General features: G+C 50.9%; 3 protein-coding genes and 1 non-coding gene across 4 annotated transcripts in view; 1 reads left to right on the top strand and 3 right to left on the bottom strand.

The window, feature by feature from the left end:
• UNC45B (unc-45 myosin chaperone B) overlaps positions 1-5,941 on the bottom strand; it is a 28,513-nt gene extending 22,572 nt beyond the window's left edge. Inside the window, exons 1-5 of the mRNA XM_007096054.3 lie at positions 5,872-5,941; positions 5,354-5,521; positions 4,755-4,791; positions 3,010-3,185; positions 1,376-1,465 (exon numbers count right to left, since the gene is read on the bottom strand). Of these exons, the coding sequence (XP_007096116.1) occupies positions 1,376-1,465; positions 3,010-3,185; positions 4,755-4,791; positions 5,354-5,521 (471 nt within the window). The 5' untranslated portion in view covers positions 5,872-5,941. The remainder of the gene's footprint in view (positions 1-1,375; positions 1,466-3,009; positions 3,186-4,754; positions 4,792-5,353; positions 5,522-5,871) is intronic.
• Positions 5,942-11,424: 5,483 nt separating this feature from the next.
• NLE1 (notchless homolog 1) lies at positions 11,425-17,731 on the top strand. The gene is made up of 11 exons (XM_042967319.1): positions 11,425-11,744; positions 11,938-12,017; positions 12,924-13,000; positions 13,174-13,271; positions 13,614-13,806; positions 14,321-14,456; positions 14,605-14,651; positions 15,381-15,583; positions 16,485-16,644; positions 16,761-16,831; positions 17,501-17,731. The coding sequence occupies exons 1-11, from the start codon at positions 11,731-11,733 to the stop codon at positions 17,511-17,513; spliced, it is 1,092 nt and encodes a 363-aa protein (XP_042823253.1). The 5' UTR covers positions 11,425-11,730; the 3' UTR covers positions 17,514-17,731.
• A 1,434-nt stretch (positions 17,732-19,165) lies between these two features.
• Positions 19,166-25,990, bottom strand: FNDC8 (fibronectin type III domain containing 8). The gene is made up of 4 exons (XM_007096059.3): positions 25,702-25,990; positions 21,882-22,251; positions 20,167-20,403; positions 19,166-19,634 (listed from the first exon to the last, which is right to left on the bottom strand). The coding sequence occupies exons 1-4, from the start codon at positions 25,908-25,910 to the stop codon at positions 19,482-19,484; spliced, it is 969 nt and encodes a 322-aa protein (XP_007096121.2). The 5' UTR covers positions 25,911-25,990; the 3' UTR covers positions 19,166-19,481.
• Positions 24,526-24,598, bottom strand: TRNAE-CUC. Its single transcript has one exon. It is a non-coding gene; the product is annotated as a tRNA-Glu (tRNA).
• Positions 25,991-26,910: the final 920 nt, after the last annotated feature.

Raw genomic sequence — 26,910 nt, 5'->3', positions numbered from 1 at the left:
AGAGTCCTGGGTATGAGGACTGATTCTGCTGTATGCTAGCTGTGTGACCTTGGGCAAGTCATGGTACCTCTCTGGGTCCCAGACCGCAAAATTAGGCAGTTGAGCTAGAAAGTTCTCCAGTGTCCTCCCACCCTAAAACCTTGAGGAGGATACATATACCTTAAATGGCCCCAGATCAGGGGAGGAGGCCTCAGCAAAACCTGAAACCCTGGAGTTGGAGGAAGAACTCATGAGAGAGAAGGAGAAGGTGAGCAAAGAGAGAGGGAGTGGGACGCTGGGTATGAGGCTGATTAGAGACTCCCGGGCAAGTACCACCAGGACCACCAACACTCTACCAGTCAAGGGCTGTGTACTCGCCAAGTGCATTTATCTGTAGCAACTCATTAAGTCCTCACATCAGTTTGTTATAAAAGGTATTTGCATGTTACATGGACTTATTGATCATAAAACTAACAAAAATTCCCCCACACATTGTCTGTCCAATTCTTATAACTATAAAATATTCAGGGGCACCTGGGTGGCTCAGTCGATTGAGCATCTATCTGACTCTTAATTTCAGCTGAGGTCGTGATCCCAGGGTCGTGGGATTGAGCCCCGCTTGGGACCCTGTGCTGGGTATGGAGCCTGCTTAAAGATTCTCTCTGTCTCTTCCCCTCTCCCCCACTCACACTCAGCTCTCTCTCTCTCAAATAAACAAATAACAAAAACCATTCAGATGTTCAATTTTTTTCCCCCTGAAAAAAAACCAGAAGGGAACATTAAAAAAAAAAAAGGCAACAAATTTGGCTAAGAGGATGGTATTATGAGCAACCATTCTCATATTTCAGGATGACCTTTTACAATATTTTATAATGGACTAGAACATTATTTTAACATGTTGTTTTCAACAGCTCTCAGGGTGGAAACCTGGGTATGGCAAGTGAGGCACTTGCCTTGGATGCACCATTTACAGGGACACCGAAAACCTCGGCAATCAAGGTGAGTAACATCTAATGCAATATTTTAAAATATCAAAATCAATGCAATGCAATGCAAAAAAAAAAAATCATAGTGAACAAAATCTCAAAAATTTAAATAAAAACTCCAACTCTGCTCTCATTGGTCTCACCCTAGTCCTGGCCCTTATAGCCAAGTGCTTTCTAAAGTGCTTAACCTTTGGCCCGTTTGTGTCCACGTTCTTCAAGGAGACCCCCCTCCTCTTCCTCCGCGACCGGTCAGGGCGTTACTGTCTTGAGATCCGGTGGGGCCAGCAGCGGAAGATCGGCCGTGGCGGTGGGGGGGGGGGGGGGGGGGAAGGGGGAGGGGGGGGGAGGGGGGAGGGGGAGGGGGATCCCGAGTGCGCCCTCTGCTGGCCAGCTGGTTGCCCCGCACTCACCTTCTCCAGCTTGTCCGCTTCACTGTTTTCATCCAGGAGGATCTCGAACATTTTCTGTACCCTCGAGTCTGTGGAGAACTGCACACGAAGCTGAGGAGAAAGGAGGGAGTGGGGAAGGAGGTAGGCAGGGGTCCACGTTCCAGGCGGCTCAGTAAATATTATGGTATCTACTCTGGGCCCCTACACTATGTTTCTTTCTCTTTCTTTCTTTCTCCTTTCTTTTTCTCTTTCTTTCTTTCTTCATTCATTCATTTATTCATTCATTCAACAAACCCTTACTGAATAACTACTACATGCCAGTTACTGGTGCAGATGCTGGGGATAGAATGGTGAACAAAATCAAGTCCTCACTCCACAAAGCTTACAGTCTAGTTAAGTTTGCTATGCCAATTTGGAGGGCTTGGATCATCACCCAAATTTTGCAGTCCAGTAAATAATTAGCTATCACATACTTTAAAAACGGGCTAAAATAGAACTCGATTTCTAAGATCAGAAACCTGAAGCAGTTTTCAAGGACCTCTTCACTCAATTTAAAACCATTACATTTGCGGGGCACCTGGGTGGCTCAGTCAGTTAAGCAGCTGACTTCAGCTCAGGTCATGATCTCGTCATTTGTGGGTTCAAGCCCCACATCAGACTCTGTGCTGACAGCTCAGAGCCTGGAGACTGCTTCAGATTCTGTCTCTCTCTCTCTCTCTCTCTCTCTCTGCCCCTCCCCTGATCATGCTCTGTCTCTCTCCCTCAAAAAAATAAACATTAAAAAGAAATTTTAACCATTATGTTTGGCTGTCTCATCCCTCACACCCCCACCCCCAACCCCAGTGCTCTGAATCTACCATAAAATGACCTAACTGATCACCCATCACCCCACCGCCCCACTCCCACCATTTGCCATCTCCTTCCGTACCTCCCACTACTTTGCTTTGCTCCTCCACAGTCCTGCCTATTTCCATCAGGGCTCATTTCCTCCCAGTGGGTCTCTCATTTGTCACCCCCTCTCTGGTCACTCCTCAGTTTTGTGTTTACTCAGCCCCTGAGTCTGCACTCTGGACAGTGTACTGTGGTCCCACCATGGGGCTGCCCCAGACACAGAGGAGCCGCTGAGTCTTGGAGCAAGGAGCTTAGTGATCAGTTACCCTCCTGCTCTTACAGAGGAGGAACTGACACCCCAAGGGATCCCTTAGAAAATTGGCAACTAAGCCAGGACTAGGGTGTAGAATTTCTCATCTCTGATCCTAGTTCTCCTCCACCCCACTTCGTTTTCCTAGAAAAGATTTCCCTACTGGCTCTATCATCCAGCAGTACCCTACCCTCAGTACTGCTTTTGTCCTCCTAGAAAGAGAAGATCATGTCGCATACATACTAAGTTACAATTTTTTTTTAAAGCCTCCATCTGGAATTTAAAAGACCCGTGTTCTAGTCCTGGCTGGCTTGTCTCCTGGAACAAGCATCTCCGATCACTCAAAGGTGGGTGCCTCTGCTCGGCTGTTCTCTGGCACCTGCCTGTGCCATGCATTCACTCCATCCAAGAGTGTGGAGGTAGGGTTAGACCTGCTCTGGTGTCCTGCTTCCCTAACTCATCCACTAAGAGTGAGGGGAGGCAGCCAAGGCTTATGGGTAGGGGTCCAGCTCACCTTCTCCTGGATACTGGTGTTGAGCCTCCTCAGTGTCTCCTGGAAGTTTTGGTTCCGTGGCTCGAGGGTGGCACAGCGCTGCACGTCCTTGAAGGCCTGGTCCAACTTCCCCAGATGCTCCAGTGCCTGGCACCGCCGATAGAGAGCCTTGATGTCCGAGGAGTTGATGTCAATAGCTAATGAGGGAGACTGGGCCTCAGGGGCCTGGGCTGCAGATCGCCTTCCTCCCTCCCCTGCCACTGTCCCCAATTCCAGGGCCACTGTGTCTTCATTGGAGATTATCCACCCATGTGGACTATCTGGCCCCAGGCTCCCTCTTTGTGAGGAAGGCAGTAAGAATCATAGTCTCAAGGGAGGTTAAGGGTCATCGCGTCTAGCTCTTGATATTTCAGTCTCTGCTACATCATGATCCCAGCCAAGCACTCATCCAATGGATACTTGCATACCTCCAGCAATGGGGAGCTCCCTCCTTCTCAAGGCAGCCAGGCAGCTCCATCAAGAAAGCCCTCCCCTCTTCAGACCTGAAATATATCTCCCTGTAACTTTGCCCTTTTATCCTAAGTTCAGCCCTGGAACCCCTGAGATGAAATCCGATCCTTCTTCCTTGTGACAGCCTTTTAGGTGTTTGAAGGCAGCTCTCCATCCCACCTGGGAATTGCTTTCTCTGGGCTAAATATTGCCACGTCCCTCAACTGCTCTTCACAGGGTGTATTTCCAGGCCCATCTCCAGCTGGTTCCCTTCCTTCTGAGCTCACTTCACACTGTCTCTGTTTCTCCTAAAAGAATGGTGCCCAGATCAAAACCCAACACTTGCAGCTAAGAAAAGACTTCCCATTTTGACAATGGGCTTAAGTCAACATTGACTTAAGCGCAAGTTGAAATTAGTTACATTTAAAGGTTTGCTTTGTTTTAATGTTCATCTCTCCCTAGTCTCTGTGCAATGGGCTACTGCCTCCCTCCTCCTCTCAGGAAGCCTGATCCCACAGAGTGCAGTGGGCTGATGCCCAGAACCACTGGGGAGCCCCAGGATGAGCATACCCTAATTTACAACAGAGGGTGTGTCATTACCAAGACACGAGGATTTCTGGAAACATCTTTTAATGAAAGAATCTCCCAAGGGGCACCTGGGTGGCTCAGTCAGTTAGGCATCCAACTTTGGCTCAGGTCATGATCTCACAGTTCATGGGTTTGAGCCCACTTAAGATTCTGTCTGCCCTCTCTGCCCCTCCTGGTTTGCACTTCTCTCTCTCTCTCTCTCTCTCTCTATTTTTCTCTCTCTCTCAAAAATAAATAAACATTAAAAAAAATTTAAGAGGCGCCTGGGTGGCTCAGTCGGCTGAACGTCCGACTTTAGCTCAGGTCATGATCTTGCGGTCCAGGAGTCCAAGCCCTGCGTCGGGCTCTGTGCTGATGGCTCGGAGCCTGGAGCCTGCTTTGGATTCTGTGTCTCCCTCTCTCTCTGCCCCTCCACCACTCACGCTCTGACTCTCTCTCTCAAAACCAAACATTAAAAAATTTTTTTTGAAAAAAAAATTTTAATTTCCCTCAACCTATGATTTAATATATAATTCGAGTTGCAAAAATGCAATTTAGGGATGGCTTCTCTGGACATCCGAAGCCCTGCCTACAATGCCTAGGATGGTGTTTCCACAATCTGTCATTTCTTCGATTGACAATGAGCCTCTTAGACAAAACAGGGATGCTGGGGTTGGGGATGGGGGAGTGGTTGGGGAAAGGGAACTCACCTCTTGAGGCATCTGACGCCGCCTGAACATAGCTTTCCTGAGAAATGGAGAAGGGGAAGCAGCAGGGGTTAATGCAGGCCCAAAGCAGAGACAACCAGACAGGGTTTGCTGGGGAGCTGCTGGCTGTCAGGGAACCAAGGGCGGACCCCCGGCTGGGCATGGGAGAGCAGATGAGCTCTGACATTAGGCAAACTTGGGTTTGAATCCAGGCTCTGCTACTAATGACCTGGGAGATCTTGGTGAGTTACTAAGCCCCCCGAGCCCTGAGTTTGTTTTATCTGCTATATGGGCACGACAACAGCAGCTGACTCACGGGGCTGTTAGTAAGATGCTGCGAAATAACATGGAAAAAGCCCCTGGCGTGATGCCAGTTCCCATTAGGCTGATTCCCAACTGGAGGAATTTCTGTCTCCCAGAGGAGTGGGTCAGGCAGTGGGCCCAGGAAAGCAGTGGGAGGTGCCCTTCTCTGCCCTGAGGGCTCCAGCAGAAAGGGCTGGGACAAGGGGGCTTAAGGGTCTGATACCCAGCAAGATGGGGGGCTGCCTTCACCCCTGCCTCTGGGTGCTGGCCCTCAGCCTCCCGCCCTGCCCCCTCCAGACCATTTTCAGGCCACAGGCTGCCCGATTCCGATAGAGCGTGGCCAGCAGGGCCTTGTCCTTGGTCAGCTTCAGGGCCTGGCTGTAGCTCTTTGTTGCAGCCTTATAGTCCTGGAGCTGGAAATGCCGGTTCCCTTCCTCCTTCAGCTGCGCTGCTTCTGCCTCTGCCATCTGTCAGGACAGGAGCAGCTCAGTCTGGCCAGTCCCCCACTCCAGACTCCTGGCCTGAGGTCTGGAGCTCCAGGGCCTCCTTCTACTGGGATGGAAGGTGAGGGTTCTGCCTGGAAAGGACCCATGCCTATCACCCCCAAATCCATTGCTCAGAAGGACATGATAGCACCTGCTTGCAGAATAGCATGGCTGAAGGAATCTTAGAGCCCCTGTGCCTCCCTCTCCTTCCCTCCCAGCTGGGCGGGTGAAGCCACCACGCCGGAGGCCTGAATTCTCACTGCAAGCCTTGAAAGTTCTTCTCAGTCCCTCTTCTCCCTCCCCGGTCTGAGGAACTCTCCACACGGGCTCACTTTCTCAGAGGACGGTGCTCCTGGTCTGTCCTCCTGTGATGCTGTTCGGCTGAGCTCCCTTGTGAGCCACCCCCTGGCCACCAAGCCTTAATCTGCCTCCCTCCCCCACCCAAGAGGTTTTATCGCCCCTGCCAGTAGCTCCAGACCATATTTGGCCACAGGGTCAGGTGTCCCTGGAGTCTGTCATTGATACTCAGGGCCTTCCTCCTCCCCAGAGTGGATAGTCATTAGTCACCTGGAAGTGCTGACTAACCTATGCCCCAGCGTCCTACTCAGGGGCAGTCCTGGACTCGGGCATTCATACCACAAAGAGCAGAGAAAGATCCAGAAGGGAGGGAGACACAGCTATAATGCCCCTTCTCCCCCTCCATCCCAGATAAACAATCTCCTCTCCCTTCCCCCAATCACTGCTATTTTGGGAGCAGAGTGACAGCTGAGGGGCTGGCAGACTTAGAGCAGCTGCCCAGGTCCAGGACCAACTGGAGACTTCCAGAAATGCCCTTCTGGAAGGAGGAGAGTTCCTCCCTCTCTTCCACTTGCCCACAACTCCCCAACCCCTCCAGTACTCATTGTTGAAATGTCCCTCCTTTTCTGAAAGACAGAGGGGCTTACTAGTTCAAGTTTAGTGGAAATGGGTGCTTTGTTTTGGTTTGCATGCCTTCTCCTGTGTCCCCCATCCGTGTGGAGTGGATGCATTCAGCCTACCCCTCCCAGTAGACAGAGAGGGTGGGCTCTTAATGTCCCCCACTAGACTATAGGCTTCTTCTTGGTCAGAGCTAGGTCAGTCTGGAATTCCCTGAGCCCGAGGACCGTACCCCCCCCCCCATCTACCTGGGACCTCTCCTGGGATCAGCTGAGTCTCCCTCATCAAAAGAGGGTCTTCCTGGGACAAGAAGGAAGAACAAAACAGGTCTCCCCTGGGGCAGGACTTGTTTCTTCTCATCTGACTGAGGGTTCCTGAGACAAATTTGAGTCTGTTCCTACTTGGACTCAGAACTCTCTCACCTCCCAGTGTCTCCAAGCCTAGGCTGTGAGCTCCCTCCCACAGGGTAAAGACAGCATCTCATTGCAGTTTGACTTACCCTGGCACAGAGGCTGGCAGAGTGAGTGCCCAATGCGGGCTTCCTGAATGAATGAGTGAATGAATGAATGGTGTCTTCCTGTTGATGCTTTTCTTCACTTACCACAATTCTGCCCCCTCCCCCCATACATCTTCAAACCTACCTGACCATGGCAGAGAAACGCACTGAAGATTCTGCTCTTTGATCGGTATCCTTGGACACACAGCTATGACTGTGGACAAGTTCTACTGTCCTGCTGGACCCAAGGCCCAGCTCTGATGCATATTTGTCTGTTGCAGTTTTGTTGACTGAATAAATGAATGAAGGAATGAATGGAGGAAGGGATTCCCTGCCATCATGGTGTCCTAAACCCTGGGCCCCTTTGTGGGGCAAGTGCTCTTGTAGTAATGAAGCAATGGGATAAAGGATCCTGCCACTGGCAGAAAACTGAGGTTCTCTGACTTTAGGTCCTAGGAATCTTAGATTCAATTCCTGATTCAGTAATTCACTCCATGTCAATTCGTAAGCATCTACTATGCAGCAGGAACTGTGAATGACAGTGAAAGCAGAGACCACTCATGAGGGCAAGGATTTGTGTCTATTTTGTTCACTTACATATTTCATGTGGCTATCACAGTGCGTACATAGTAGGTGCTCAACCATATTCGATGAATAAATGGATGAAATAATTCCATGGATCTGTGATTCCTAAATACAAAGAATACCAGGATGTTGTGCAAACACATAATAGGGAAACATGGCATTGTTTCAGAGAAAGCTTCCTGAGTGAATGATTAAATGAGTTAATATATGTAGAGTTCCTAGAACAATGTTTGGCAGAGACATTTGTTGAATGAATGCATGTATATTTCAGGCAAGACTTGAAGAATGAGGAATTGTCCCTGTCTTCAGCTGCTCAGGCTGCTATAACAAAATACCTCAGGCAGGAGGCGCCTGGGTGGCCCAGTACCTTAAGGGCTGACTCTTGATTTTGGCTCAGGTCGTGATCTGGAGATCATGAGATTGAGCCCTGCATCAGGCTCAGCACTGAGGGTGGAGCCTGCTTGGGATTCTCTCTCTCCCTCTCTTTTTGCTCCTCCCCCACTCTTGCACTCTCTCTGTCTCTCACTCTCTCTCAAAATAAATAAATAAACTTAAAAAAAAAAAAACTCAGGTGGGATGGCTTGAATAAGTGAAATGTATTTTTCCACAGTCTAGAAGTTTAAGATCAAGGTGCCACCAACATTGGTTTCTGGTGAGGCTTCTCTTCCTGGCTTGTAGATGTCCACCTTTCCACTGTGTCTTCATGTGGCTTCTTCTCCATGTGGGGAGAGGGGAAAGGAGGAGAGAGAGAAAGAGAGGTAATATCTGGTATCTCTTCCTTCTGAGGACACCAGTCCTATCAGACTAGGGCCCTACCCTGATGACCTCATTTAACCTTTATTACTCTCATATAGGCCCCCTCTCCAAATACAGTCACCTTGGGGGTTAGGGCTTCCACATATGAATTTGGGGAGGAGGGACACAACACTGCCCATCAAAGTTCCAGGCAGAGAAGTCTGCATGTACAAAGGCACCGATGTAAGAAGGGTCATGCCTTGGAAGAACTAAGCAAAAGCCAGAAGAATTTAATCTTAAAGAGAGAGGAATGGGGTGTCTGAGTGGCTCAGTTGATTAAGCATCAGGCTTCGGCTCAGGTCATGATCTCGCGGTTCATGAGCTCAAGCCCCACATCAAACTCTGTGCTGACAGCTCAGAGCCTGGAGCCTGCTTCAGAATCTGTGTCTCCCTCTCTCTCTGTCCCTCCCCAACTTGTGCTCTCTCTCTCTCTCTCTCTCAAAAATAAATAAACATTAAAAAGAGAGAGAGAAAATTGAGAGAGAGAGAGAGAGAGAGAGAGAGAGAGGAGTGGCTGGAGAGGTAAGTAAGGCTGAGTGGGCCATCATAAGGAGTTTGACTTTTGCCCTGCTTATTATGGGAGACATTGTAGGGTTTTAGGATGGAGAGTGACAGACCAGATTTTTGGTTGGAAAACGTCACCCCAGTGGCAGTGTGGAGAATACATCGGAAGAGGCAAGAGTGGAAACAGAGAGGCAAGTGAAGAGGGTTTTGTAGGCAACCTCGGTGACTCAGTCCAAAGTGTAATAGTGGAGATGGAGAGAACAAATTCAGGACAGGTTAAGGAGGCCAGCCTGACCAAGCTTGAGACCGTCCAGATGTGGGGAGACCTGCCAAGGAAGACCCCACGTTTCTGGTAAGAGCCCTCATGTTAGTGGGTCTGCGCTTCAGTTCCTCATCTGTAATGTGGGGAGAGGAAGGTGGGGATTTAACGAGTTATATGCGTGACACGCTTGGAACAATGCCTGACACACTGCTCTCGTTATCATCATTATTGTTATTGCTTTGCAGTGTTGAAAACTGCAGACATTTTTTGCTTTTGTACTCAAGAATTATGAATCGATTTGGTCCATCTAAAAAAGAATAATAATTTCTTGCCTGCAACCCAACAGGCTCTAGTTTCCTAAGCCACCCATGCAGGGGCGCTGCTGCCAGAGCCAACCCAATTTAGTCTTCTGCCATTTCCGGTCTCTGATTTGGGGGAAAGTCAACCGCTCAGAGCCTCGATTTCCCCACCTATGAAGTGGGGCAAAAATCCCTGTTCTGCAGAGACAAAAGGCTGTTTGTATCCTGCACGGCACTGGGAGGGACTGGGTCGGGGTGACAGCCACCTGTCCAAGGTGGGGCTGTGGAAGCAGGTACCAGGTGCGCCCACTGCCGAAGCCTGGCCGGCACGGCGTGACACGTCCCCTCCGCCACACCAGAGGGCGCTGTCGCGGGCTGCAGCACCGCCCTACCCCGGGGACGGCGCTCCGTCCCGCCTGAGTCTATTTCCTCCACGTGCGAACGCGGGATGGCGGCGGCGGCGGCGGCGGCGGCGGCGGCGGCGGCGGTGGGTGTGCGTGAGTGGGAGCGGGGGCGCTCCGGCCCGGGGTCCCCGACCTCAGAGGGAAGCGGCAGTGGGGGCCTTCCCGCCCAGCGGCGTGGCTGACACCCGCGGCGCTTGTAGGCACAGGACGAGGCGGCGGCGCGCGACGTGCAGCGGCTGCTGGTGCAGTTCCAGGATGAGGGCGGGCAGCTCCTGGGCTCCCCGTTCGACGTGCCCGTGGACATCACCCCGGACAAGCTGCAGCTCGTGTGCAACGCGCTGCTGGCCCAGGTGAGCGGCGGCCCGGGCGGTCCCTCTTTCCTCCCCTCGGCGGGAGGGCCTGCTCTGGGCCGGCCCGCAGGGGACCGGGAGACCCAAGGTCTGGGGTTCGGGGGTCCCAGCGCTCGCCGACACTGGGAGAACCACCCTGGCGCGCGTCCGTGGCAGTGCCACCTACGTCGGGGGACGGTCAGGAGATGTATTTCGTGTGACAGCGCTTTACGCTTCGACCTGCGAGGTCCACCTGGGAAGAGAGACCGCGCGTTTTGAACGCATCGGGTACATCGTCAGATTCCGCGACGCAGCTCCTCATTAATATCCCCATCTGACAGTGTGGCCCAGAGGCAGTAAATTATTTGTACGATGCTATGTCGTAGGTGGTAGATTGGGAATTAGAACCCGAATGTCAGATTCAAAACCCGTGGTCTTCTAAACCAGTGGAGCCATTCATCATTATAGTAGGGCGGGGGGTGGGGGTGGGGGGCTGGGGGCTTAAAAATATAATACCTAGACCCCACCCCAGGTTTACTACACCAGACCCTGGGGTAAGGCAGAGTCTGTGTTTTCAGCCAGAGTTTTGGATGCTTCTTACACATTGTACATCATGGTGTAGCAGTTTAGAAAACGCCGCATAATCCTGTATACTGACCCTAATTCTGGACTTCAGTTTTCTTTCTGGATTAGTCGTTACCAATAGGACGTTGCGTTAATTAGCTGCTCTGAGCCTCAAGTTTTTTCATCTGTCAAGTGGGAATATGAATGCCTGCCTCCCGGGGTTGTTGTGAGATGCAGATAAAGGATTTTAAAGTACTATTTTAAGTATCTTGCAGTTGCTCTTGGAGGATAAAAGAGGCCTTTTTTGGGTGGGCATGGTGGGGGTACCCACACCGTGGCTGGAGAGAAAAGCTTCACCTGGCCACAGCACACTGGGGAGCACCCCTGGCTCCTATCCTTTGACGGAGGAGTTGCCCTTTGCCATTGCCCTCCAGGAGGATCCTGTGCCGCTGGCTTTCTTTGTCCACGATGCTGAGATCGTCTCATCACTGGGGAGGACGCTGGAGTCACAGGCAGTGGAGACAGAGAAGGTCCTTGACATCATCTACCAGCCACAGGCTATCTTCAGGGTCCGTGCTGTGACCCGCTGCACCAGCTCTTTGGAAGGTCACAGCGAGGCAGTCATTTCTGTGGCCTTCAGCCCCACAGGAAAGTAAGGACAGTTGCAGAATCGTAGAATAGAATGTGGGGGTACAGCCTCTGGCTGGGGTGGGGCAGATACCCCAAGTTAACAATCAATGGGACCTCAGGCTGCCTATCATAGACCTGAGCTCAGGGCATGGGTTCCAGGTAGAGGACTTCCCCAGTGGGGTTTGGTTTTGAAGGACACCCATATTGGAAGGGCCTTTCTTGGCCTTGATCTCAGGAGAGCTGAACTGTAGGCTTCCTGGCGGTGTGCCCCAGACAAATCACTTTCTGACTTATTTCATCATCTGTGAAACTGAATTTGTTTGCTTTTCGCAATCCTACACAGATAACGAGAAATTCTAAATCTGATTATGGCTGTGGCCATTCCTTTTAGAAAGGAAGAAGAGAGATATGGCTGCCTTGAGGTAGGGGGTTCTTCTCCCATATGGTATCAGTGTTATACTTCTCCTCCTCAGGGGAGGGAGAAAAGTCCAGTCCCAGACTGTATGCGCAGAAGACAATTGAATAGGCAGCCAAAATGCACATGTGCCCTGTTTTGGTGTAAGCCCTACCCCTTGTCCCCACTGCAGAGGTCAGGTGTCCTCTCTTCTTCCTCAGGTACCTGGCCAGTGGCTCCGGAGACACCACTGTGCGCTTCTGGGATCTCAGCACCGAGACACCCCATTTCACATGCCAGGGTCAGTATGCAGTTAGCCATTTAGAGGGAGGGTCTTAACCCAGTGGTAGGTGGGTGATCATTTACTCAGCTCTTTAGTTTCTGAGGAGGCCCAGAGCCAATTCAACCCCTTAACCCAGTTAGCAGCTGCCTGTTCCTATGTAGAGGCTATCCTTGAACCCAGCCAGCCACTTCCAGAGACTGGACCAGAGAGTCAGTGTGGGGTTGTGAGTTGTGCTGAGTAGCAAGGAGAACCTGCCTTAAATCCAACCCCCACCACAGTGGTTCTCAAACTTGAGCACTGGAATCAGCAGGGAGGCTTGTTAACCTACAGGTTGCTGGGCCCCACCCCCGAGTTTTTGTCTCTTTAGTTCTGGGATGAGGCCTGAGAATTTGCATTTCAAGTTTCCAGCTGGTGCTGATGCTGCTAGTTTGAGGTCACACTAGCTGGGTGTGGGTAGGGCCTGCTCCCTAAGCTTCAGTTTTGTCATCTGGAAAATTGGGAATAATTTTTGCTTTGCTCCATACCCTTAAGCAAATTCCAGAGCACATCACACATAGAGTAGTTACTGGTTGGTGAAATGTGTTTTAGTTTCACGTGTATGTATGAGTATACTAGGTTTCCAGGTAGCATGCATTTCTTACTTTTGGTCAAGGTAAAAAAAAAAAAAAAGGATTTGAAACTTTATACCACGTATCATGGAAGGAATTATTAGAAAGCGGAAGTACTATCTATGCAGCAGGATGCACGGCTGTAGCACTTGGGATGAATTCTTCCTTTGCCTAGAAAGCTGCGTCTCCCCTTTTGTTTGACCAATCATTTATTCTCGGGCTAGTTGAGGAGTTTCTGCAGCGTGTCAGGCATGCTAGGCACTGGGGATAAAGACAGATATGTGCTCCTTGCTTTCTCCCTCCCCTGCTTTCCTAGGACACAGACACTGGGTCCTTAGCATATCCTGGTCCCCAGATGGCAAGAAGTTGGCCTCGGGCTGCAAGAATGGCCAGGTAGATGGTGGTCATTGGTAACCACTCAGGGACTCTGGGCTTCCTTCCTAGGACATGGGTCAAGTGAGGTTCTGGGGTCTTCAGGGAAAGATGGATTGGGGGCAGTGGGCAGGAACTTTGGTGGACCTAGGGACAGGATGGAGAGGGTTATTCAGTAAGCTTCTGTCCCTCAGATTCTCCTGTGGGACCCAAGCACAGGGAAGCAGGTGGGCAGGCCCCTCGCTGGCCACAGCAAGTGGATCACAGGCCTGAGCTGGGAGCCCCTCCACGTGTAAGTGATGCTCACAGAACTGGGGGAAGTGAGGAGCCAGGGCTTCAAGGTGGTCTCCTCCCTTGCTTGATGCAGAGGGGTTTTGCCTCAGGGGGTGGGATGGCCAGCCCGACTGACAGTACTGGCAAGGCGGGCAGTGGGCTAGGGCTTCCAAATCTGTGCTGCTTGAGAGGGGGCTGTTCATCATGGGCCCTGAGAGTTGCCTTGCAATGCAGCTGGGTCTTGGAGTCAGGAAGCTGTTGAGTCATTGTCCCTGGCCTTTGAGCTAAGAAGGGGGGAGGGGGAGGTGCTATTGCCGTTCCCACATCAGAAGTGGGGCCACATCTCCCTTCCCCTCTCCAGGAACCCCGAGTGCCGCTATGTGGCCAGCAGCTCCAAGGATGGCAGCGTGCGGGTCTGGGATACAACTGTGGGCCGCTGTGAGCGCATCCTCACCGGGCACACACAGTCAGTCACCTGTCTCCGGTGGGGAGGGGACGGGCTTCTCTACTCTGCCTCCCAGGACCGCACCATCAAAGTCTGGAGGGCTCACGATGTAAGAGCTGGGAGGGTCCAGAGAGCAGCCTGGGGAAATCTCGGGCCATGAGATGCCAGGGCTGGAAGGAATGTTGACCAGTGTGTTCTGGGATCCGGGTGGCGGGAAGTGCTTCAGGAACAGTGGGTTCCTGTGGTTGGTGCTGCATGATAGTGGAGGTTCCAGTGTTCATTAATGTGGTCCAGAAATTGCCACTGCAAGAAGCCTGTTGTTAGCTTTATTAAACCTGCCATGTCCCATGTGGCAGTTACTTGACTGGAACCCTTTTCTTCTCACATACTTAAGTTCCTTTCCATGAAACATACTTTTGGAAACAACAATCTGGGCCAGTACCTGCATTTTGTAAGTGAGGAGAGACTTCAGCCCAGAGCGGTGATTTGATTAAGATCACAATGAACGAGGGACCTAATTCTGAGTCCCATGTCGCTGTCTTCTGGGGTTAATCTGGGGGTACCAGTTCCCTAGGGTGGAGAGTAGGGTGGGTGTGCGTCTGACCAGTCTTCCTCTGCCCTAGGGTGTGCTGTGCCGGACCCTGCAAGGCCACGGCCACTGGGTGAACACCATGGCACTCAGCACTGACTACGCCCTGCGCACGGGTGCCTTCGAGCCAGCTGAGGCCTCGGTTAACGCCCAAGATCTCCGAGGGTCCTGTGAGTGCGTGGGAGAGGGCTGCCTGGGAAGGAGCCGGTTCTCGGGCTTACTGTGCAACCTGGGCCGGGGGTGTTTGCCATTTGTGTTGGATTTTCTAATCAGCCTTGTTCCTCATCTCTTCCTCTCCCCTCTGGTACCTGGCCACAGTGCAGGAGTTGAAGGAGAGGGCTCTGAGCCGATACAGCCTCGTGCGGGTGAGTGTGTGCCCGCCGCCAGCATGCCCGGCTCCCTACTCTTCCTCCACTGGTCTCTCAAACCCTCTGCAGGCACTCAGGCCCCTCCCCCTTCTAGCCCTAGCTCAGACGTTCCTCTTCCAGAAAGTTCTTCATGAAAATCCTAGTTTTTAATCCTGAAATCTTAATGTATAGGACCATGTGATTTTGTTGCGTTCACTTGCTTATCTGTTTATTGCATTTTCTGTATTTTTTATTGTGTTTAATTTAAGTAGCACATTCATGTGGTCGAGGCTTCAAAGAACACAAAAAGGTAGATGGTGAAGAAGTCTCCCATCTCTGTTGCCCATCCATCCTTTCCTTCTGGAAACATCCAGAGCTACTAGTGTCCTGTCTTTCCTTCCAGAGACTTCATACCTCCACATACACGTGTATGTGTACACAGGATGCAGTATACATACACGTGTGTACAAACCCACACATAAAATCTTTCCCTTTTTTAATACACTATTCTGTACCTTGCTTTTTCTTGTGATTAGGTATCTTAGGAATTATCCCAGGTGCATAACATTTCCTTTTGGGGGAAGTGACTGCCAGGGGTCCCATGTGAGTTGGTAGCAGGCCAGGCCTCATTTCTCCTAGTCCTGGCCTCCGTGCTGGTGTTGGGCAATCAGTGGTGCGTTTGCTGCCCAGGTCGGGCTCTCCTGTCTGAGACCGTGCCCAACACGGTGTGCTTTCTGCCTCTCCTAGGGCCAGGGCCCAGAGAGGCTAGTGTCTGGTTCAGACGACTTCACCTTATTCCTGTGGTCCCCAGCAGAGGACAAGAAGCCCCTCGCACGGATGACGGGACACCAGGCCCTCATCAACCAGGTGCTCTTCTCCCCTGACTCCCGCGTCATCGCCAGTGCCTCCTTTGACAAGTCCATCAAACTGTGGGATGGCAGGACAGGCAGGTGAGTGGAGGTGTGGGGAGGGAGAAGAAGGGCACTGGTCCTCTAGAAGGAGCTTGGCTGTGTCACTTACTTGCTGCGTGGCCTTGGCAAGCATTTGGATATTCTGAGCCTTGTCTCCTCTTTTGTAATATGCAGACCTACCTCTCGGCTTTGTTACAAGGACTAAGGGAGATGGTATATTTAGGACTGGCAATAAATGGGCACTGAAGTGCTAGTTCATTTTGTATCGAAGGAGAGAAATAACGTTAAGACAGCCGGGATTGCGGCAGAAGTGTAGACTTGAGCTGCAGTCATTTTCCGGCCCCCCTCAAAGTGTGATCCACAGACCAGCTGCTGCAGCATCACCTGGGAGCTTGATAGAAATGCAGAGTCTTGGGCCCTACCCCAGACCTTAAGAATCAGAATCTGCATCTTAATAAAGTCATCAGCTGATTCTGCTCCGTTGAAGTCTGAGAGGCCTCAGTATAACGAGATACTGTGCCCTTGAGGTTAATCAGGTCAGCAGAGAGGCAAAGGCACGGGCAAGAAGAGAAGGGATGAGGGAAACCCTTGCTGGCGCCTTGCTGTCTCGGCCATTGTGTTTCTGTATAGCGGTCTTTGAAATAGATCGTTCCCTTCTTTTTCAAGATAAGGAAACTGAGTCTCAGAGACTTGTCCAAAATGACAAGTCCTAATGACTTGTCCAAATAGACATAGCTAATCTGTATTGACCTGAAAGTGCCAGGTGAGCCTGGCCCACTACTCCATGCCACTTGTCAGCAAGCAACTTGTGTTAGGGGGATATCAGGCAGATGGGCTGAGCAGGGACTACACTGGATTCAAAGTCATGCAAAGTTGTCCAGATACGGAGGGCACAGGGGCCCCTTCAGACCTAATACCCATCATCACTTTCCTGGCCCAGGTACCTGGCTTCCCTGCGTGGCCATGTGGCTGCTGTGTACCAGATTGCATGGTCAGCCGATAGCCGGCTCCTGGTCAGTGGTAGCAGTGACAGCACGCTGAAGGTGTGGGATGTGAAGGGCCAGAAGCTGGCTGCTGATCTTCCAGGCCACGCAGATGAGGTATGGCTGACCTCGTGAGCAGAGGTGGGGCAGGTGGGGGTTGAAGCCTGGCCCTCCTGCCCCCCCCCCCACACACACACCTTACCTGCTTCTCCCCACCCCCCACCTCGGTTTAGGTATATGCTGTCGACTGGAGTCCAGATGGCCAGAGAGTGGCAAGTGGTGGGAAGGACAAATGCCTCCGGATGTGAGTTTTGGGGAGGTGGCGGTTGGTGTGCTTGGCTCTGCTGCCCTTAAGTTGGTCACTCCTTGCACCTTTCCCTTCTGGCATAGAATTCTAAGGGTTCTGCAGGTGCCTAAGACAGTGTGTGGTGCCACGTTCTCTCGGTGGTTAAGAGGGAGAACTGCAGAATTACAGTGATTATGGGAGACCCTGATGGTGCTCTCCGAAGGGCGAGCCCAGAGTCCCTCCAGCATGAGGCAGTAGTTCTTAGAACACTGGTTTTTGAAGGCGTCACACCTAGTTCCGATCCTGGTTCTGACTTTCATTGTGTGGTTTTGGAGAGCGTGGTTCACCTGCCTCCTGGGAGTTGTCAAGCCTCAGTAGATAGGAAGATCAAAGATAGGAGGTGAACACACTTGGGAACCCAAAGCATGTGTACTTGTAAATGTTGTCATTGTTTGCTATCAGATGACCTTGGTGGGCATCTGAGAGGCCAGGCCCTGGGATGAGGTCTCAGCCAGGGCAGGCAGTGGGTGCCCAGCCTGAGTTTGGGTGGCCAGAGCAGAAATGGTAGCCAGTCTCTTAATGACCAAGTGAATACAGGTTCTCCCCCGTAGTGGGCTCCTGGGATTATATGGCAGCCTCCCCTTCCCAAGATCGGATCCCCATGCTGTTCCCTCCCCTTCTCCACAGATGGAGGAGATGAGAAATCCCAAGTTCTTGGACTCCCACCTGGACTCAGCTGCTGCCAGTGCCCGCCCTGACAGAGACCAAAGGCCAGGGTGGTGCCCCTGTGAACCAGTGTGGTCTGCTGTCCTTGGACAGACCCCAGTGAGGTCCCTCCCCAGAGCAGGAGGTCGAAGTTATGGGAAAATATCACTGGGCTCAGCCGTTGGCCGTTACTCCGTACCTTGCTTGCGGGGGGGGTGGCGCAGGCAGTGACCAGACCCTTGCTGCTGTCCCTCCTCCTTTCCTGAATGTTCTCTCTATATTCAGCATCAGACCCTGGATCCTGTGACCAAATAAATAACTTCTATTTTGTGTGTTCGGGTTAATTCCTTGTCCCCAAGGCTCACCCAAGGGCTGTGCTGAGTCAGTCTGTCTAACCCTTCCCTCCGGGCTACACCAAAGCCATACTGACTGGGAGGTGGCCTTTCTTCTCTTTCTCTTGTGCCTATGAGGGAGAGGCTCGTTATGGCTGGGGGCGCTGGTGGAAGCCATAGGATAGTGGCCAGAGGATGATGTGAGCTTGTGCTGTCCAGTGTGGCAGATGCTAGCGACATGTGGCTGTGTTTACCAGAATTCCACATGGTTAGAAGTGCAGTTCTGTGATGCTAGCTGAAGGCTACTCATTGCACCGGACGGCACAGATGGAGAACACCTTCACCAGCCCATGGAGTTGTGCAGGCCAGTGTTGTTCTAGGGCTTCTTTTGTCCGCCCCTCTCTCACACAACACACTTCCTGAGCTCCTGCAGTGCACCGAGCACTGTGCCGGGCTCTCAGGGTACAGAGCAGAAGGTGACCGCTGTCCCAGGGGGCTCCCTCTAACAGCGTGCAGTGGTGAGGGCTCTAGCAGAAGTGGGTGTGATGTGACATGGGAGGATGGTTCTCTGCCCCATAAGGACTGTCACACAGTGAAAGGAATCCCCACCGGATGTCCTCACATGCTTGAACAAGTCTTGCCTCCCATGCATCCTGCCTTTGCTTTGTCCCGTTTCAATGCTCCGGCAGTTGGATTCTTGTATGGACTGCTCAAGGCCACGGCATTTCTAACCTCTTATCCCCCGCCCACCATGCCTTTGTGATTTTGCACATCATCTGGATGTGCTCCATCTCCACCTGTGTGTCTCTGCAGGGAGGCTACAGGAAGGGCAAAGTGGGCCACCAGTGGCGGAGTTCCTACCCTGTGCACTCGTTCTATGTGCTCACGTGATACTGTCCTGCCGGTAGGGTTCTCACCTCCCTGAAACAGCCCAGGAAGCTTAGATGGTTTGTCCGTGCCCTCGCATCCAGGAAAAACTAGGATTAGAGCAGACCCTGCCCCATAACCTGTGCACTTTGCGCCACGTCCTTCCAGAGCTCAGGCTGATGTTGACAATCGACAAGCTGCCACCACCTCTGTCCAGTGTTGCTGTTTATCCCAGTGTATGTGCGTTTTAGTCTTTAACATTTCTTCCTCCCCCAGGGAAAGGGGTGAGGCTGGCAGAGCCGAGCAATAGGTGGTGATAGCACCCCACTGCCCTGCCAGCCTTATGTTCCATAACCCCCCAGCCCCTGACCCAGACTCTCGGTCCTGGCAGAAGCTAGGAAGGTGAATGGCAGCCAGCCTGGCTGTCAACACGAAGCACAATTCAGTATGCTGGGTGACCTGCAGTGCTTTAATAAGGGACGACCCAGCCCAGACAGATCTGGGGAGGAGGATGCCGAGCAGCTGTAGTCAGTAGCTGACCTGACCTGGCCTGTGGCGTCTCCAGGTGAATGGAGCTCCTATCTAGCCTAGGCCCAGGCCCGGGCCCAGGAGTGGAGATTTGGGAGCATCGCCACCAGGCTCCGGGCAGGGTGGTCAGCAGTTCCCTGGCATGGTGCTGGTGGTACATCTCATGATTCTGGTTCCTGAGAGCCCTGGGCTGAGGCTGAAGCTGAAGATAGGTGAGGGGCTTCCCGGGGCCCTCCTTAGTAGGGAAATAGATATTCCAGATCTTCCAGCTTCCGCATCTCCTCCAACCCGATGGACACGGTTTTCCGCTGGGGTTCCTTGCGCTGCACGGTGATCTGGATGGGGTTGTTCTCGGGGAAGCTGTTCAAATCGGTGGCCACGGTTGCAAACTGAAATAAAACAAAACCCCTCAGAATTCCATCCCAGACCTGACCCTAGCTCAGCTCTTCGTCTCTGCAACCCCCTTGTTGTTTGCCAAATGGGATCTTAGATAGCCTTACCGCCTGTTCACGGACTCCAGAAACAGGTACAAACCAGTGCCTTCTCTGTCGTGTGAGGTTTCCAACCACAGTCGTCTGGGCCTCTCCTCCCGTGCCCCTGCCCACCTCCCTTCCCTTCTTCGTCCCCCTTTCGCCTCTTCCCTGTGTTTCCCTCGATGCCCTTGACTTCCTGGCCCACTCACGATTATTATGAGTTGAAGAATCCCAAAAGTAGTGGCTTTGGAAGCTGAACATTACAGAGGTGCTGATGAATATATTAGTTTGCATTCCCAGTGGGCCCCAGAGTGGTGTAATCCTTAAACCTCCCAGAAGGAAGCAACCTGGAATTCATGCTCATCCGCCCAGGCAGAAAGGCAGCCAGCAAGAAGATGAGTTGCCTCCAAATCCCCTGACCTCCCGGCCCTCTTCTCCCAGGGCTCACTTTGTAGGGCTTGCACCACTTCCCCACCCCGGCTGTGTTGGCCGCACGGACGGTGAGGCAGTAACTTGTGTTAGGCTTCAGCTCCATCAGCTTGACAGTGGTGCCCAAGATCTTGTTGAAGATCCACGGGCGATTCTTGGTCTTGGGCGGCTCATTGTCATTTGTCTTGACCACCTCCTGCAACAGGACCTGGTAGAAACTGACCTGCTGCTTGCCCAGGGAATAGGTCCAGGAAATCTAGAAGAAGAGACCCCCCCACCACCACCAGGCTTCCTCAGACCTGCTCCAGGCTGTCCTCCCCTCACCTCCCACCCCCAACCATGGGTCCAAATGCCCCACTCCCATCCCCTGTCCCTCCTGGGGCTGAGGCAGGTCTGATGGAAGGGATAAGGCATGCTACGGGCCTGTAGCATTTGCAACTCTCCCTGGGCAGCCCCACCCACCTCAGGGTGTGCCCCCAGCCCATATTTCTTCTAGACTAGTTGAGAGGGACCTTAGAGATCATCTTGTGCACCTCACTCCTTGCAGATGAGATTACGGGTTCAGAGAAGGCAGGTGGCTGGCCCGTGGTCACACAGAGTGACAGAGCCAAAGTTCAAACCAGTAGTTCCAGAGCCCACATACTTTGTGCTACAACAGTGGTTGCCAAGCCTGGCTAAGGAGCTGGGGGAGTTTTTATAACACTGCAGATTCCTGGCCATGCTGTCTTCTCTCAGGTCTCCCATTACCAATTTCTCCTCCATCTAGGCCAGCGGTTCTCAAAGTTGGGTGTGCATCAGAACCCCCTAGAGGACCTGTTAAAACAGACTGCTGGCCCCCACAGTTTCTGATTCAGTAGGCCCAGGTGGAGGGGGAGGAGAGGAGAATTTAAATTTCAAACATGTTGCCATACGATGCTGACACTGTTGGTGGTCTGGGAACCACACTTGGAGAGACACTGCTCATCTGGGACTTCCAGATTTATCTTCCTAAAATACAGCTCAAATATCACCTTATATCACCAGATAGAAGGCTTTGCAAAAAGCTGTTCTCTACTTACTGCTTACAGAAAAATCTATACAGTAGCCTAACATTGCAGGACCTCCAAAAAACTGACTCCAGGCTAACTTCCCCCACTCTGTTCCCTGTCCTGGACCTGAAACAGTGCTACTCAACATGAGGCCCATCAGCACCACCTGGGAATTTGTTAGTGGTGCAAATTCTCAGGCCCCACCCCAGACCTACTGAATCAGAATCTCTAGGGATGAGGCCCAGGAATCTCATTTTTAAGAAGACGGCTCTGTAGGCACAGAAAAGTGCGAGAGCCCTACATTGGGACCTGGCTGTTTGCTCCCACCTTTTCCCACCTGTGAGGTGTTGCTAGTGTCAACCCCTCCATGGAATGTCTTTCTCCCATCCCTGGATGTTTAAATCCTACCTCTGCGTCCCAGCTTAAACGCTACCAAAGCCACCAAGCTTATTCCTACACCTGGAAGTAATTTTTCTTTCCCCCTGAATTCCTGGTGGCACTTGATCTGAACTCTGGCCATAGAACTGCATCCAATCAAGCTTGCACTGGAGTGCTTTACAGACATGGCCTCTCTCCTGTGCCAGGAGCGTGAGGTCAGGATGCAGGTGGTAGGCATCTTCGCACTCCCTGTGGAGCTCAGCTCAGTGCCTGGCACGCGGGGGCGGCCAGTAAGCCTGTACCTGAAGGCACGAAGAGGGAAACTCACCACAGCCGTGGAGTCGCTGACTGTGTGTTCGCAGATGAAGGGTGCCTCCGGCACATCCATGACCACAGAGGACTCTGAGGGTGTTGAGGAGGTGTCTGTGTCCAGCTCAGGGTTGTCAAGGTCCAGCAGGCCCCCAGGGACTATTTGGGACTTCGATGGACGGGGGCAGAGAGCCAGGTCCCTCTTGTGTGTGTCGTTGCCCATCGAGGAGAGGCTGAGTTTGTTCAGCTCCCCCTCTAACATCCCTGCAAAGAAGCTGCTGTTGGGCTGGGTCACAGCCAGTTTGATGGGATTCAACAAGGTGGATGAGAGTGGGGAGATGCTGGTGTCGTCAGAGCTGCATTCAGAATCCTCCACTGGCATCGGCTTCCTGAGTGGGAGGGAGACAGGTGAGCCACTGAAGGAGGCCACCCCAGCCCATGCAGCTGGGAAGCTCCCCGAAGGCAGGCCTTGAGCCTGACTCGCCAGTAACCCCAGATGCTTCTGAATAGCTCAGAACATCCTTATCACCCTGCAGCAGTCCATTCAACCCACCAGGGCACTTACTGAAAGATGCAGATTCCTGGTCCCTGCCCCCACCCCCCCGCCCTGCTTTGGGGTGGGACTGGGGAAGCTACTAAAGTATCTTTAATAAGATCTTCAGATGATTCTGAGGCATGTGTTCTGAGGCCCAGAATTTGAGAAACACTGCTAAAATCTTAAGTCCTCCTTCCACAGCAGGGTGCAAATACCCTGGGGAATGCCCAAACCAATCTAGTGGGGTATGGAAAAATATCTAAGTGTCTAAATTAAAAATAATTAAGCTTTACTAATACTTGCTACTGTTGAACAGTAATTACTAATTTCTTTAGATTTTGCAACATTTAACAATATTTATTAATATGTAGCATCTAAAGTTAATAGTACACATAAATATGAATATATTGGGGTAAAAGCTCAAAAATCTTTCTTCCATTCTAATTTTGTTAAATTATGAAATATTTTAGACATACACAAGATATCAAGAATAATATATTAATATATAATAATGTATGGTGATTATAGTTAGTACTACTATATTGTATGTTTGAAAGTTGGTAAGAAAGGGGCACCTGGGTGGCTCAGTCGGTTGAGCGTATGACTTCGGCTCAGGTCAGGATCTCGTGAACTGTGAGTTCGAGCCCCGCGTCGGGCTCTGTGCTGACAGCTCAGAGCCTGGAGCCCATTTCAGATTCTGTGTCTCCCTCTCTCTGCCCCTTCCCCACTCATGCTCTGTCTCTGTCTCTCAAAAATGAATAAACATTAAAAAATTTTTTTTAAAACAAAAAGAAGAAGAACGTTGCTAAGAAAGTAGAACTTGAAAGTTCTTATAAGAAATAAGTCTATAACCATGTGTGGTGACAGATGGTAATGAAACTTACTGGGATAATCACTTCATAATACACACACGTATCAAATCATGTACACCTTCTAAAGCCTCAGCAGTACAGTTAAAGCCCCTGACACTTGTGTCCCCCTCCTCAGTCTGCATCCTCCCGCTCAGAGGTAACCAGTACAGCACATTCCAAATTTTGTGTTTATTCTTCATGTGCGTTTCTATAGGTTTGTTACATGTGTACGCTATCCTTACACAAGTTCTGTTATTTTGCATATTTTAAAACTTCATATAAATAAATGGTGTCATATCCATCAGCAGCTTGCTTTTTTCATTCAACATTGGTTTTTTTTAGATTCATTTGTATTGATACATGTAGTTCTGGTTCAGACATTTTAACTGTTGTACACTTTCCATTACATGGAGATTTGTCTTGTTACCAATTCTTTGCTATTACAAAGAAAAACCTTATACATGTTTCCTTAGTTTGTTTTTTTGTTTGTTTCTTTGTTTTTTTTTTTTTTTTTTTTTTTTTTACTGATGTAGTCCAGAATCCAAAAAGGTTGGGTCTCAAATCTTTTTTTTTTTTTTCCTTGACTAAAAGGAAGAAATACATACTACCTGGAAACCTGGTATACTCATACATACGTGTAAAACTGAAACACATTTCACGAACCAGTAATTACTCTATGTGTGATGTGCTCTGGAATTTTCTATTCTTCTGTTTCATTTTTATAATCCTGGTCTCTGTCAACTAGAATGAGTTGCTCACCCATTAATGGACCACAACCCACATTTTGAAGAGCAGTGGTACAGCAGGAACAGTCACTGGGCCTTTGGGCACCAAGTACCCTAACCAAGGTCACAAGGTGAGTTGAAGGCAGAGGTTGAACCAGAATCCAGATCTCCTGGGTCCCATGCCTCACAGCTCCCAGCTGCCTCTGGTGCATTCTGGCTCCTCTCCTCTGCTTCTTACCCCATTTCCCCAGCTGCTCCGGACAGATCCAGCAATCAATACACATGCCCAGATCCCTCACTCCAGGCCAATCACTGGCTTCATGGCTGATGGATATGCCAACTTTTCCTTGAGTTCCAACCCCAAAGACTACCTCCTGAGAAATCCTGATCCGTCCAAACCTTCTATGCTAGCGAACATTTGCCATAGGTGACTCCCCCATCAAGGTCCTTTGTAGGCTGGAGTCTTGTATTTAGGTCACTTATACTTAAGATTGTCCTAATGAGTCTCTATTTATCTATAAGATTTAAAGCAATTTTTTAAGCTAATCTCTACACCCAACACAGGGATCGAACCCACAACCACAAGATCGAGAGTCACATGCTCTACCGACTGAGCCAGCCAGGCACCCCAAGAATATCTGTTTTAGATTCTCTTATTCAAAAGAGCAGTGCTGAAGTGGGCACAGAAAGTAGTTAAGTATTGAGCTATATGCTGGACAAAAATTTTTTATGCTCTTCATGACAGCCCTGCTGGATGGGTGTTAGCCCCATTTTGCAAATGAGGGACTGAAGGTCCCTGATCTTAATTAGTTTGTCTACAGTCATGTATCTTAAGTGATAGAACTTGGATTTGAACTTGGGCTCCTAGCCCAAGATTTTCCTGTCATATCACATGACGTTTCCTACAAGTATCTGTCACTTTAGCCACACCTGCTTACTTATAGGTCCCTTAGGGACTGGACGTCATATCCCTTTCATGTAATCAAGACTAGCTACACAGTTCATGGGGCCACTTCTTCAAAATTATTAAGAATTTCTAGACAGTGACAGCCCTGTCTGGTTCCTCAAGGTGTCCTGTCATAGCACAGATTGGGCTTATTATTCTTGATTCTTGCCGAACATCTCCAAACACACACACACACACACACACACACACACAAACACACACACACCAGACTGAGCGCTCCTTGAAGGCAGGGGCTGTGTTTTTCAACTCTGCATTCCTAGAACTTGACATTAGGCCAGACACCTTAGAGATGCTCAGAGAATTTTGTGGAACAAACTAAAGAGAACCTACAATCACTGAGGAAGAACAATAAACTTCAGGCTGACAGCAGGCAGGCTACTGGGGGGACATAATCAGGCAGGCAAAGGCACCAAAAAGGGGGGACTGAGGAAGAGGAGCCATGGGGAATGGAATGGACTAGGGGTGTCTGTATGGGGGTGTGGGAGTGGGGAGGACCACAGCTAGACAAAGCAGGATGAGAAGTACCGTCAACAAAACTCTAATCCTCAAAGGCCTTTTGGAGCAGGAGGCCTCCAAGCCTCCAAGAACTGATTTGGGGTCAGACATCCAAAGTGCAACCTGTACACATGCTGTGCTCTTCCTGGGGAGTTCAGGGACCAAGCTGTGACAGGTCAAGGAAGCAGGATTGCTTTTCCGAGACCCTCTCCTTGCCCCTCAGTTCCGGCCTTAGAAAGAAGGAAAGGACCAGACTTGTGTCTTACGGTAGATTGATGGTATCTTCCTCCAAGAAGTTAAACAAACTGCTTCTTGTGGAAAGTGGGAGTCCTTTGGTAGTGACGGTCCTGTTCATAGACTTGGGGTTTGGAAAAGGCTTCGACATTTGATCGAGTGCATTCAGAACATTGAGGTTTTCCTTCTTCAGCATGGCCTCCCCCCCATCTCCCACTTTACACAGTGCCTTTGATGCCATCTTGTCTGTTTTGGGACCACAGCCGTCACCACACAGCTGACAGGAAGCAGAGAGAAACTGGGGGCAGTGGACCCACCCTTAGTTTGCGTGGGCTGGGGGTGCAATGAGCTGACTTCATAATCACGGCAGAGTGTAACAATTAGGGGCCAGCCTCCCCCTTGATCGGAGGCTGCTGCCGCCCAGGGCCAGTGTTAGGAGTGGGGTACAAGGGACAGGCTACATCATCCCTTGGGCCCCTTCCAGTTCTAATGCTCTGTGGTTACAGCAACCCTGTCCTTCTCTGAAGATCTCAAAATGCTTACCACCTGTTCCCTTTGGAGCTGCTCTGGGAAGGAGGAGCAGGTGGTAAGAGAAAGGCTCCTGGGGGCAGGTGGGAGTCGGCAGGGGCCCTGGGAGACAGGCAGCATTGAAATGGGTCTCTGGGAGGGGGGAGTTTGTCTCCAGAATGCTGAGGCTCTATATCCAGAAATCCTGGGCAGCAAACCCCAACTATGTCAGTAGGCACAGGGGAAGTCCAGATGGCTCATGGGGTTCACAGCCCACATACAGCCAGGTTTTGCTGCTAGAACTCTAAATGTGCCACATCCTCACCCCGAGCGTCTCTGTGTGTTGAGTGACAACGGTGGATGCTGCACAGGGATACAAATATGGGCCAGACATGTTTCTGTTCTCAAGGAAACCACCTTACCGTAGGAAAACCAACACATAACTCCGGGAGTGGTTAGAGTGGCTTTGCACTCACATGTGCATTTGTCCACTCTAAGTCCCGCTCTGCACCTACAGGTTGTGTAAACCTCTGGCAAGTGACTTCACCTCGCTGAGCCTCAGTTTCCTCCTCTGGGAGATGGGGATAAAAACAGCAGCCGCCTTATTGGATTGTGAGGAGTTGTAAAGTTGTTTTATGTTTCCCAGAGGACGAGGCAAAGCAAAGGACATTTAAAAACGCCAAATCATATCTTCTGTGTTCCAAATCATCAGGGTTTTTGTTGTTAATTCATCC

The sequence above is a fragment of the Panthera tigris genome, chromosome E1 (assembly GCF_018350195.1).
Source record: "Panthera tigris isolate Pti1 chromosome E1, P.tigris_Pti1_mat1.1, whole genome shotgun sequence".
NCBI lineage: Eukaryota > Metazoa > Chordata > Mammalia > Carnivora > Felidae > Panthera > Panthera tigris.
This window is presented reverse-complemented; position numbering and strand designations above follow the sequence as displayed.

Coding starts and splice junctions, on each gene's coding strand:
- NLE1 (XM_042967319.1), top strand. Junction 14,457..14,604: donor CCAAGATCTCCGAGGGTCCT/GTGAGTGCGTGG, acceptor ACCTGGCCACAG/TGCAGGAGTTGAAGGAGAGG. Junction 15,584..16,484: donor TGGGATGGCAGGACAGGCAG/GTGAGTGGAGGT, acceptor TTCCTGGCCCAG/GTACCTGGCTTCCCTGCGTG.
- FNDC8 (XM_007096059.3), bottom strand. CDS start 25,910: ATGGCATCAAAGGCACTGTGTAAAGTGGGAGATGGGGGGGAGGCCATG. Junction 22,252..25,701: donor GAAGATACCATCAATCTACC/GTAAGACACAAG, acceptor CCTCCCACTCAG/GAAGCCGATGCCAGTGGAGG. Junction 19,635..20,166: donor AGTGGTGCAAGCCCTACAAA/GTGAGCCCTGGG, acceptor GTTTTATTTCAG/TTTGCAACCGTGGCCACCGA.